Below are 12,623 nucleotides of genomic sequence, written 5' to 3' on the forward strand. Positions count from 1 at the left end.
TCATTTGCCATTTCTTTCTCCAGCTCATTTTACAGATGAGGAAACTGAGGCAGGGAGGGTTAAGTGACTTGCTCAGGGTCACACAGCTAGTAAATGTCTGAGGCCAAATTTGAACTCATGAAGATGAGTCTTCAGGCCCTGGTGCCTATACACCACGGCACCACCTCCTGCTCCTAATTTTCATTTTCTTCCTACTCTCGATGTCCCCTGTATCCTTCCCCCTTTAGCTCCAGCCCCAGAGTTTTGGGTTGTTATCACTTTATCTGATGCAGTTTTCTGTTGTTTTATGATTTATTCTTTGACCCGCCAACTCCGTAGTATTAAATTACGGAGCCTCCAGTTAATTTTAATAGAGTTTTATTAATTTTTTTCATCACCTCCATTTCTCAGCGAGCCATCTGTCCCTTGTAACTGTACGGGGGGAGGGGGCACTATCGTAGCAAGCTGACGGCGTCTGCACATGGATGTGCCAGATGCCCGTCATGTAACAAAGAATTCTTTTAAGAGAAAGAAGAGGGGTAAAAAAATCAGCAAAATCGATCAGAGCATTGAAAAATCTGACGGTGTTATAGTAAAATAGCCCCTTCCTTTGAGCCCCAGCCGTTAGTCTCTGCCCTCCACTCCACTCTCCACACAGCTCCTGGGGTGTGGGATCTGACCGTATCGCTTCTTGTACCTTTAGGATAAGACCCAAGCTCCTGTCTCTGCCCCTGTCTTAACCTTTCTCAGTCGGGCCCTAACCCATCATACCAGTGTGATTTCACATTATAACTTAATGTTCCAGCTAAACCTCCTCTTTATTCCTCTTAATGCAGTTTTTCACCTCCACTCTCCAAGCCTTTGCATAGACTGTGCCAGAAATGCTTTCCTGTCTTGGAATCTCTAGCATTCTTTAAGCCTTATCTTGGGAGTACTTCTTGTATGCTGTCTTTTCTAATTATCTCTCCCTTCCCACAGCTGTTAATTCTCGTTCTCTCGCTCTCTCTCCCTCCCTCCCTTCCTCCCTGTCTCTCCCTCCCTCCCTCTCTTCCTCCCTCTCTCTCTCTCTCTCTCTCTCTCTCTCTCTCTCTCTCTCTCTCTCTCTCTCTCTCTCTCTGTCTCTCTCTCTCTCCTCCCCCCTCTCCCCCTCCACCTCTCTCCCCCTCTGGAGGGGGGAAGGCAGGACAATCGGGTTTAAGTGACTTGCCCAAGGTCACACAGCTAGTAAGTGTGTCAGGTATCTGAGGCTGGATTTCAACTCAGGTCCTCCTGATTCCAGGGCAGGTGCTCTACTCACTGAGCCACCTGGCTGCCCCAATCCTCTCTTCTACATGAGATCACTCTCTGCATATGGCATACATCTAATCTGTATCCCTGTTGTCTCTTCTCAGTACAGTGTAAGCTTCTTGGGGGCAGGGACTGTTTTATGCCTCTTTTTGTATCCCCAGCTCTTAGCTCGGTGCCCGGCACACAGTAGGCGCTTAATGAATGCTTATTGATCGCTTATTGCCAGACACTGAGTTAAGAACTTGATAAGTAATGATCCTCACAACAAGGGGCAAGGAGGTAGAGGTGCTGTTGTCATACCCGTTTAAGCTGAAGAAACTGAGGCAGACCGAAGTTAAATGACTTACCCAGGGTATTTCATCTAGTAAGCGTCTCGGAGCTTTCCGACTCCAGGCCCAGTGTTCTATACACTGAACCACCTAGCAACCTAATACAGCTCAATGTTTATAGAGAAAAATAAAAAAGTCCCTGCCTCCAAGAAGCTTAACCTTTTTTTCTTTTTAATTTTTCTCAATGTTTTTCTGTTTAGATCACTGTGATTTCTGGATATGTCCCTTCTCCCTCCCCTCCCCATTCCTCGTGTAACAAAGATTACAAAAGAAAGAATTTGGTAAAACTGGCCCCACCGTAGACGGTGGTGTATGTGGCATTCCCTAGCCATGGACCCCCACCTCTGCAGTGGAGGGAGAGAGGTGAATTTTCTTAGGTCTTCACCCGGGCCATGCTTGGGGATCATAATTACTCAGCGCTCATACTTGTTTCGTCTTTCCTTCCTGTTTATATTGTTGTGGCGGTGTGTGTTGTCCCCCTGGTCCTGCGTGCTTTACCCTTGGTCCTCCCATGGTCCTCTGAAGCCTTCAGTCATTGCTTGTCCCAGGCCAGTGATGGTTTGGTGGGTTCATGTGTGCTTCGCCATGCCCCAATCCGGGGGCATCCACACGGGTTCTTTCTCTTTATATCACACACACACACACACACACACACACACACACACACACACACTCACACACTGCTGTGAGCATTGGGTGTGTTATGGGGCCTTTCTCTTGTCTCTGACAAGGAGTTTGCATTCTCCCAGACAGACAGACGGACTGCTGAGGTGGGCAGCGACCACGCCGGGATTCAGTTTTAACTATAAAGACAGTGAAGTGCCCCCCTGCCCGGCAGGCAAGCCCTGTGTTGGCATTACTGGAGCAGTTTGGGCTCTGTGGGCACAGCTTCGCCTTGGGCATCTTGGGCAGATCCAGTGTCCTGCCCCCAAAACCCTGCATCCCCTGCCCCATACGGCAGAAGAGGGAGGCTCTGCTTGTCACCGTCCCCATCCGGAGAACCCCGAGTAACCAGGATCTCTTTGTCTGTCATCCACAGGGAGAAGAAGTGGGTGACTGTAGGCGACACGTCCCTACGGATCTATAAGTGGGTCCCCGTTACAGAGCCGAAGGTAGATGACGTGAGTATGACTGACTGCTGTCCTGTAGATTTGGTTCAGTAAAGATGTATGAAGAGCCCAACTGGTGCGAGAGCCATGCTCGGCACTGGGGACGACAGAAGAGCCGTTATTAGTAACAGTAACAGCTGACATTTGTGTAGTGCTTCCTGTGCGCCGGGCACTGTGCTGACACCTTTACAAATGTGACCTCGTTTGATCCTTACTGCAGCCCTTGGAGGTGGGTGCTGCTGTGATCTCCAAGGCAGGCTGGCTAAGTGACTTGCCTAGGAAGTCATACAGCCAGTATGTGTCCGAGGCTGAATTTGAACTTAGATTTTCCTGCTCCTGGGCTTTGGCTGTCTATTTGTGACGCCTCCCAAGATGAAGACCAGTCATTAAAACATATGGTATTATATAAATAGCTTTAAAGAAAGTTAGGAAAATACAAGGGCTGTTTGAATGTTTGAGATGGGATGGGGGCAGTTGGTGGATGGATGCGATAGGCGATAGAGCACCCCCCCCTCACACACACACACCCCCCCGCCTCCCGCCTGAAGACTCATCTTCATGAGTTTAAATCTGGCAGCAGAGACCTTAGTAGCTATGTGACCCTGGGCAAGTCCCTTCACCCTGTTTGCCTCAGTTTCCTTATCCGTAAAATGAGCTGAAGAAGGAAGTGGCACTCCATGAAAACTTCACAGAGGAAGCAATGTTGGAGATGGGCCTCAAAGGACAAGTCCGTGTTAACAGGTCCATGGGGGGAGAGAGACAGGGAACAGGGTGGGCACAAGGCCTACTTACAGGACAGAGAGTAGCCCGGTTGGCTGGGCTGTAGAGTGTGTGCAGGGGAGTCATATGAGCTGAGGGCGGGTGGTACCATATTGTATAAGCCGCTGTTGGCCCCAGGACAAAATAGAAAGGCTTTGGTTGGGCATTTAGAGCCCATTCCGCCATATCGTGCGCTCGATTTCCCTCCAGTGCCCCTTCTCCCATCTCTTGCCTTTACTCTGACCTCTCTGTAAGGACAGAATGCCTGCGGTCAGTGAGCAGGGTTCCGCTACTCCTGCCTTTCAGACTTCTTGGTCTTGGAAATTATTGAATAAAATTATATATTATGTATATATATTATAAATATATATATATTAATTATAAATTAAAATTATTAAGGACTCCAAAGAGTCCTTGGTTTATGGGGATTATTCCTATTGATAATTACCATTAAAACAGATAAAGTTTTAAAGAATGCCGGGCTCAGAGTCAGGAAGACCAAAGTTCAAATGCAGCCTCAGACACTTACTAGTGGTGTGACCTTGGGTGGGTCATGTCACTTTCTGCCTCAGTTTCCTTATCTGTAAAATGAGGATCATCATAGCACCTACCTCCCATAGTTGTTGTGAGGATCAACTAAAATAATAGCGGTAAAGCGCTTAACACAGTATCTGGCACATTGTGAGCGCTATATAAATGGTGGTGGTGGTGGTAGTAGTAGTAGTGTAAGCACTATGTAAATGGTGGTGGTGGTGGTAGTAGTAGTAATGTTGTAATGATTGTGGTTGTGGTTATATTTATTATTTCCCAGGGTAGCTGTGAGGATCCAGCCGGCTGATAGGTTTGGTGCTTTGTAAACTTTAAAGCACTACATAAGTGTGAGGCGTTACCGTCATCGCTATCGTCGCTAGCTCTGAATCTTGTACATCATGTATTTTTTTTCTGGGAAGGAGCCTGCGGGCTTCTCCAGACCGCTGAGGGGTCCACAAAATAAAAAAGGGTGCCGACTCTCTGGGCCCGGCCACTTCCTGGCTCAGAAGGGCATCAACAGGGCCTTGAGGTTGACGTCAGGGAGGAGAGAAGGCTAGGAGCCGGGTACTAACTGGGTGGAGAGATTTCACACGGCGACCTGGAGGTCGGCAGAGGAAAGGCTCATGTAAATTGGGCCTTTAAAGAAGAAAATACATTGATAGTTCCTTCATCAATCAAACGCTTATTAAGGGTTAACCATATTCCAAGACAGTTAGGGGGGGCCAGAGTGCACAGGCTGAGTCAGGAAGACTCACTTAGTGAGTTCAAATCTGGCCTCAGACCCTTAATAGCTGTGTGACCCTGGACAAGTCACTTAATCCTATTTGCCTCAGTTTCCCCACATGTAAAGTGAACTGGAAAAGGAAATGGCAAAACACTCCACTATCTTTGCCAGAAAAACCTCAAATGGGGTCATGAAGAGTCAGACGTGACCAAAACAACAGTCTCTTCCAGGTGCTGTGTTGGGTGATAGAAAAGTCTCTGCCCTCAAGGAGCTTCTGTTCAGTGGGGGAGGCAGAGAGAATCATAGCTACATTTACACATCCAGGTTTATACAAAATAAACACAAGGTAATTTTCTTTCTTTTTTAACTAAACTTTATCGATACCTTTTTCTGTTGTTTCAGTCATGCCCGATTCATCGTGACCCCGTTTGGGGTTTCCTTGGCAGAGATACTGGCATGGTTTACCATTTCCTTCTCCAGCTGATTTTACAGATGAGGAAACCAAGGCAAACAGGGTGAAGCAACTCTCCCAGGGTCACACCACAGTAACATTTCATTACCATACATTCACATACCAAACCTTGTATGGGCCTCTGTCTTATTTCTGGGCCTTTGCTGCCATAAAGAGGACTGCTGTCAAAGCTTCGGGGTATACACGGAGCCTTTCTTTTGGTCGGTGACTTCACAGGAGCTTTGATTAAGGACCTGCACAGTTCCAGGCTCCATGCTGGGTCTGGGGATTCAGAGGCCAGACTGAGATGGCTCCTGCCCTCAGTGACCTTCCGTTTGAGTTGGTCACGTTTCACTACAGTCCAATAAACTGCTTTTTGTTTTGTTTTTAAAGAGGTTTCTGTGTGCCTGGTTCTGTGCTATACCAGGGCACACAAAGATGAAAGTGAGATGGTACCTGCCCTCCGGAACTTAGTCTTGTGTCTCTACTTGGCAGCCACAGCTGGATCTAGACCTGGGTTCCTATCACTGGGGGCTTGTGTTTCACTCGACTGTGGGGGAAGGTTCCTTACAGAGATAAGAACCCAGTGAACCACAGAATTGAGTGGGTCCCCTCTCCAAGGAAGGGGTGGGAGGGCAGAGCCTGTGCATCCTGGAATGTTGGCCAGAGGACGGCCGGGACCAGCTCATTGGCCCTCCCTGATGTCACAGAAGAGTCAGATCTCTCTCCCTTCATGTCCCCATCACTCGCTCCGCTCTCCAGGGACAGCGTGTTGTTGGTCAGAGGCACCACTCCTCAGCTCCCAAGGGGCCACAGTTCTCCTCCCTTTTGGCTGGGGTGGAGAAGAAAGACATTCTCACTAGGTAAATCAGGGGCAGGTGCAAAAGCAGCCGCCCATGCCCTCCCTGTGGTAATAAATAGCAGCCCACATTTGTATAACGCTGCCCTTTCACAGAGTTGCAGACAGCCTTGATCTCACAGCCCCAGGTGGTGTTACCCGAATTTGACATATGAGGAAACTGAGAGGCTCAGAGCTGCTATAAGCAGTGACTTCCTTCTCGATGGCCCCAGGTGCTGCCGTCTGCCCTTCTTGGTGTGTCCCTGCCTTGTGCCTTCCACTCATTTTGTATGTGAACCTGTATGAACATACCATTTACACGTTGCTTCCTTGAGGGTTGGCCGTATTCATTCCTAGGGCCTGGACATAGTAAGCACTTAATAAATGCTTGTTCGTTGGTTGATTGACTAAAGTCACACAGTCCGAGGGTGGAGCCTAGATGGGACCCCTCCCCGGCCTTCTAGCTTCGAGCCAGTTTCCCATCCCCACATTGAGCACAGGCTAGCACTGCTATCCCTACCTGGGGCCACATTGCTGGGCTGCAATGGCTCCATGGGCCAGAGGCCGCCTGCCCGTCCCTACTCTGGTGGCTCCCAGCTCTTCCCCGGGTTGAAGCCCAGCTTGTGATCATGGCCTTCCAGGCTCCTCCCCTGCGGTCTAACTGCATTCACATTCCCTTACGTCTCCCTGAGTGGATCTTTCTGACTCCCAGTCCAGCGCTACCCACTGGATCATCCAGCCACTCCACATCCCTTTCCCGCTTCACACCTCTAGGGTACATTACTCTGAGAGGGCCAGTCTGCCTCACCCCACTGGGCTCCAGCCACTCCCTTGGGCTTCCGTGCTATCAGTGAGTTTTGTAAGGCCTTACTAGGGGCCTAACACTTTGTTAATCCTGGGGATTTATGGGAAGATAAGCAGAAGCTTGTCCCTACCCTCTCCCAATCTGGTGGGACTGAAGGCCTCCAGACAAGAGTGAACATCCAGAGAGAGAACTGACTAGTGGAAGGATGTGTAGAATGATTTCTCACACACACACACACACACACGCGCGCGCGCGCGCGCGCGTATACTTATATGCCCATTTGTATCTAATGGTAGCCATCTCTAGGGTGGGATTGGGGGAGAGGGTAACTTTGTTGTGTATTTGGAGGGAATAGCAAGTTACTTGTGGTAGATTTGCAGTTTCGTGTGTAAGTGGCTTTTTTTTACCGTACTGTGTTGTGGAAATGCTTGTTTTGTTCGTGAATTGGAAATAAGATAAAAATTTAAAAATAAAAGTCTGATGGAAGGAAGCCAGCCACGGAAGCTAGAGGTGGAGAGGGGAGGGAGCTGAGCTTTCCAGGTAAAGGGACAGCAGCTGCTTCAAAGACCCAGAGAGGTGGGAGATGAGATGTTATGTGTTAGGCCCTGCCAGTCAGTGGAAGGGAGGCTCAGGATACAAGACTGGAAAGGTAGGAAGAGACCCCATCATGAAGACCTGTCAGCGCTAAACAGGATTTTACATTTGGTCCTGGGGGTGATAGGGAGCCACTGGAGTTCATGAGGGAGGTCCAGACTTATTTCAGGAAAATGACCGTGGCCGTGCAGCGAACGACAGACTGGGAGAGCTGTTAGAATATTGGGGTAGTCTCAGCCTGAACCAGGGCTTGTGGCTGATGGGTGGTACGCTGGAGAGCCTTCTGGATCTGGAGTGAGGAAAACCTGAGTTCAGATGTGGCCACAGACACTAACTTGCTGTGTGACCCTGGGCAAGTCACTGCACCTGTTTGCCTCAGTTTCCACATCTGTAAAGTGAAGATCATCATAGCACCAGGGTTGTCGTTAGCATCAAATGAGATATCTGTGTTAGTCCAGTGTTTTATTATCATCATTATTATCATAATGGCTGTAGGAGCAAAGAAAACAGGGATGTTTAGAAGAGATGTTGTACAGGTAGAAACTGGAAAATCTGGAGATGGATTAAGTGAGAAGGAGGAAGCCTGATGACACTGGGGCTTCAGGCCTACAGAACCGAGAGGATGGTGTCAGTAAACCTTTATTAAGCACCTGCTGTGTACAGGGCACTGTGCTTTACAACTCTCATCTCATTTGAGCCTCACCACAGCCCTGGGAGGTAGATGCTATTATCCCCACTTCACAGGTGCGGAAACTGAGGCAGACAGGAGTGAAGTGACTCGTCCCAGGGTCACACAGCGTGTAAGCGTCTGAGGCTGGATTTGAACTTGGGTCTCCCTGACTCTGGGCCCAGAGCTCTAACCATTGCACCACCTAGCTACCTCTTGGGCCGTGTCTGTTTCCTCTGTCCCAGGGGTCATGGCCGCTAATCTGAGTTTGGTGTCATCGAGTGGTTTTGTGGTCCTTATACAAGCAGCTTCACCTCAGTTTCCTCATTTGTGAAATGAGGGCTTGGGTTCAAGGGCCTCTGAGGTTCCTTCCAGACTGGGAGGGGAGTCTTGTCAGGTCTCTCTAAATTCCTTGAGTCGGTCAAAGTATATCGCGGCTGTGTCCCATTTCGGCTCCGAGCTGCCGTGCGTTCAGCCACCCTTGATCGGTGGGTGCTCACTTTTATATCCAGTGGGGTTTTTGCAGAATGGCAAACCTTAGTCAGTCAGTGAGCATTTAAGTGTCTGCTGGATTCAGGGCACTCTCCAAGGTGCTGAGGATACAGAGACAGAACTGAAGCAGCCCCTGCCCTGGAGGAGCTTATGGTCCGCTTATGGTCCGTGAGTAAATAGAAGGTCACTTGGGGCAGGGTAGGGAGAGCTCCAGGGTCTGAGAAGATGGAGAAAGACACCAGAGGTGAAGGTGGGCCCTGAGCGAATGAATAGCCTTGGACAAAGCTAAGGATTCTAAGAAGGCCAAAACGAAGAGAAAGTACATTCCAAGCAATTCAATTCAGTAAAGATTTATTAAACATCTAGTATTTGCTGGGCACTATGCTAAGGGCTAGGGCTACAAAAAGAGGCAAATAACCGTCCTTGCCCTCAAGGAGTTTACCATCTAGTGGAGGAGATAACAAAGGTATAAGACAAAAGGAGTCAAAAGACACTGCCTGCCCTCAAGGAGCTTAGAGTCTCATGCAAACAAATAACATACAAAGCAGGCTTTGTGGGACAGAGGATAAATAGGAAATGATTAACAGAGAGAAGGAACTGAAATTAAGAGGGGCTGGGGAAGGCTTCTTATAAAAGGTGGGATTTTAGTTGGTACTGAAAGGAAGCCAGGGAGGTCAGTAGGCAGAGAGAGAGGAGGGGGGAGAGCATTTCCAGGGATGGGGGGGTGGCCAGAGAGAACCTGGATCATGTCTTACTCATGAAACAGCCAGGAAGTCAGTGACGGTGGAGGCTGTGTGGTTAGTAGATAAAGGAAGACACAAGTTCAAATCCTGCCTCAAACACTGAATTCCTGGGGAACCCTGGGCAGCGAATCCCTTGACCTCTTTCTCTGGGCCTCAGTTTCCTCATCTCTGCAGTGAGGATAATAATCCCATGAGATGTGTTAACAGAATGGAAAAGGGGTTTTAACCAGACAACTTTCTGGTTCTTTTCTGGTCTGACCGAGATCCATGGAACTGATGCCTCTGCGTAGGGCTGTCGTGACTGTCGGAGGAGAGAAAGATTTAAATACTGTGCCGTGTAAATCCCAGCCTTCATCCGTCTTGTTGTTATGTTCATTCCCGTCTTTGATGGAGTTTGGGCAGAGATGGCCCTGGAGGGGGTGGACTGTTTCTGTCTGGGTGGGACTGCGGACACTTACCTGCCGGGTGACCCTGGCCCAGTCACTTCACGGCTGTCTGCCTCAGTTTCCTTACCTATAAAGTGGGAATGACAGGAGCATCTCTCTCTCTCCCGGGGTTATCGTGAGGCTTCAGTGAGATCACGTGTGTGTCCAGTCCTTGCAAACCCGAAAGCGCTGTTAAATGCTGGCTGTTATTAGTTAGCGCTTGGTGGACGGTTGTACACGTACCAGAAAATAATTGAATGAGAGTGGTTACAGTAAGAATAAGAAGTGAAATATGTTTGATATGAATCTATATGAAGAGCCTGTATCAGATGGAGGTGGGGGAGGCGAGGGATGGGGAGAAAATTGGGAACTCAAAATCTTATGGAAGTGAATGGTGAAAATTAAAAATTAATTAATTAGTTAATTTTAAAAAATGAGAATAGGAGGCTCACCAAGAGCTTCTTCTGCCCAGCTGAACAGAGAAGGACGTGTATGTATGATCACCCTGAGTGTATGGCTTTGGTTTCTTCAACACAGATACTATAGTTTGGAAACTTTCAGCAAATAATTATTAAATACCTCCTATGTGCCAGACACTGTACTAAGCGCAGGGGAACAGAATAAGGCAAAAGACAGCCCCTGTGTTCAGGGAGCTGACAATCTAGTGGAGAAGCCAACAGGTGAACAAATATGTACAAACTATGTACAGGATAAATAGGAAATAATTAAAAGAGAGAAAACACCAGAATTAAGAAGGGTTGGAAAATGCTTCTTGTATAAGATGGAATTTTAGTTGGGGCTTGAAAGAAACCAGGAGGTAGAGATGAGGAGGGAGAATGTTGCAGGCATGGGAATGGCCCAAGCCCAGAGATGGAGAGCCTTATTCCTGTACCAGCCAGGAGGCCTGTGTCACTGGATCTGAGTACATGGGAGGAGTAAGGTGTCAGAAGATTGGAAAGGGAGGAAGGGCCACTTGGAGATCCCAGATTGGAGGTCCTCAGAGATTGGGGCAGGGTAGGCAGATTTAGGAATCATCAGCATAGATAGAAATAGTAATTAAATCCAGGAGAGCTGGTGATTTCACCAAGTGGGAGAAGAGGGCCCAGGACCAAACCCTGGGGGACATGTATGGTTAGAGGGCATGATCTGAAAGCGGATCCAGCAAAGGAGACGGAGAAGGAGTGGTCAGATAGTTAGGAGAGCCAGGGGTGTCTAGAAAACCCAGAGAGAAGAAAATATCCAGGAGGAGAGGATGATCAGCAGTGTCAAAGGCTTCAGAGAGGTCAAGGAGAATGAGAATTCAGAAAAGGCCGTTGAATTTGTCAAATAAGAGATCATTCCTCACTTTGGAGAGAGCAGCTTCAGTGCAATGATAAGGTCAGAAGCGGGATTAAGATTAGAGTGGAGGAGAGAAAGTGGAATTTGACCACAAAAGGTAGAGTGATGGTGGGGTGATAAGAGAGGAAGGAAGGTTTTTGTGGATGGAGGATTCATGGGCACATTTGTATTTAGTAGGGAAGGAGCCAGTAGAGAGGGAGAGATTAGTGGAGATGTTTTGTAGGAGACAGGATGGATTGGGATTGCTTGATCAGGTAGAGGGATTGGCCTTGGTGGAGGAGTAGGATCGCCCCTATGTGTGAGGCTGGGGTGAAAGAGGAGAGAAGAGGGACTTCTTGGCAGATGGCCTCCATTTTTCTGTAAAACATGAGGCAGGGTTCTCCACTGAGAGGGTACGAGAAACTGTGGGAGGTTTGAAAAGGTATGACAAGGTTTGTAAGAGCAGCCGTGGAGAGTGAGTTGATCAGGAAGGTAGCGTAGGATTGCCTTGCAGTAGTGAGAGCCCTGTTGAGGTTATGTAACAAATTTTGCAGTGGACCAAGACTGAACAGGTGCAGAATTGTCTCCACCTTTATTCAGCACTTTTTGAAGGTGGCAAATGGTGGGAGTGATCCAAGGCTGAGGTTTGTCTGGATGTAATGGGCAGTATAATTAGGGGCCTAGGGATTCTAGAGAGGCCAGTGTAGAGTTGAGCTCACTCAACAAGGGGTCTAGATGGGGGAAAGGAGGAGGGTGTGGTTATTGCAGGGGTGGTGGTCTTTGAGAGAACTGAAGGGTCTAGGAGATTGGAGGTCACAGTGTGGACAAAAGAGCAGGGTTGACATTGGAAGGCCAGTGGAAGGGTGGAATGCTAATGGATGGTGGTCAGATAAAGGATGTAATCAGGGCAATTGGTGATATGATAAGGGTGCTGAGGATTCTAGGGAGGCCAGTGTAGAGTTGAATTGGTTCATCCAGGGGTCGAGATTGGAGGAAAAGGAAAGAGTAGCTCATGCAGGAGACATGGACCTGGGAGAGCCAAGGGACCAAGGGTGCTGTTAAAGACTACGGTTGTGTACGGGCTGGCAGAGAGAGATGGGAAGGATTATGGTTAGAGAAGAGGATTTTGGAATTCTTGAATGGGGAGATGGTACGTTTGTGGGAAATGGCAGGATCCAAGAGTGTGACAGCCTATTTGTGTTGTGCTGGGGTGGAGGAGAAGGTCACGGGAAGTGAATACGTTGAGAAACTGGGTGGGTAATGGGCTGGATGGGGAGTCACTTTGTATTCTGAAGTCCCCTCGAATGAGGGCAGGAGTTGGGGAGGAGAGGAAGATCGTGAGCCAGGTAACAAACCCGTTGAGGAAGGAAGGGGAGTGATGGGGATCTGTAGACAGCAGCTACCAGGGTTTTGATGGGGTGAGAGATAGGAAAAGCAGGAGCCTCCAAGGAGGAGACATTACTGAGCGAGGAGGGGAGCGGGAGAGGCCCGGAAGTGGCTGACCAGTGAGCTGGGGGGAAATGAGTGGAGGGGCAGCTGCTATTGGAAAGGGTGGCCAGGGAGACTGTGTGTG

At 48.7% G+C, this 12,623-nt stretch overlaps 1 protein-coding gene across 2 annotated transcripts in view; it reads left to right on the top strand.

Annotated features, from left to right (window-relative positions):
* BCL7A (BAF chromatin remodeling complex subunit BCL7A) overlaps positions 1-12,623 on the top strand; it is a 47,645-nt gene that overhangs the window by 13,566 nt on the left and 21,456 nt on the right. Inside the window, exon 2 of one of the 2 annotated variants that reach the window (XM_036739347.1) lies at positions 2,635-2,716. In XM_036739347.1, the coding sequence (XP_036595242.1) occupies positions 2,635-2,716 (82 nt within the window). The remainder of the gene's footprint in view (positions 1-2,634; positions 2,717-12,623) is intronic. The other variant, XM_036739340.1, reaches the window with a different exon arrangement.

The sequence above is a fragment of the Trichosurus vulpecula genome, chromosome 1 (assembly GCF_011100635.1).
Source record: "Trichosurus vulpecula isolate mTriVul1 chromosome 1, mTriVul1.pri, whole genome shotgun sequence".
Lineage (NCBI taxonomy): Eukaryota > Metazoa > Chordata > Mammalia > Diprotodontia > Phalangeridae > Trichosurus > Trichosurus vulpecula.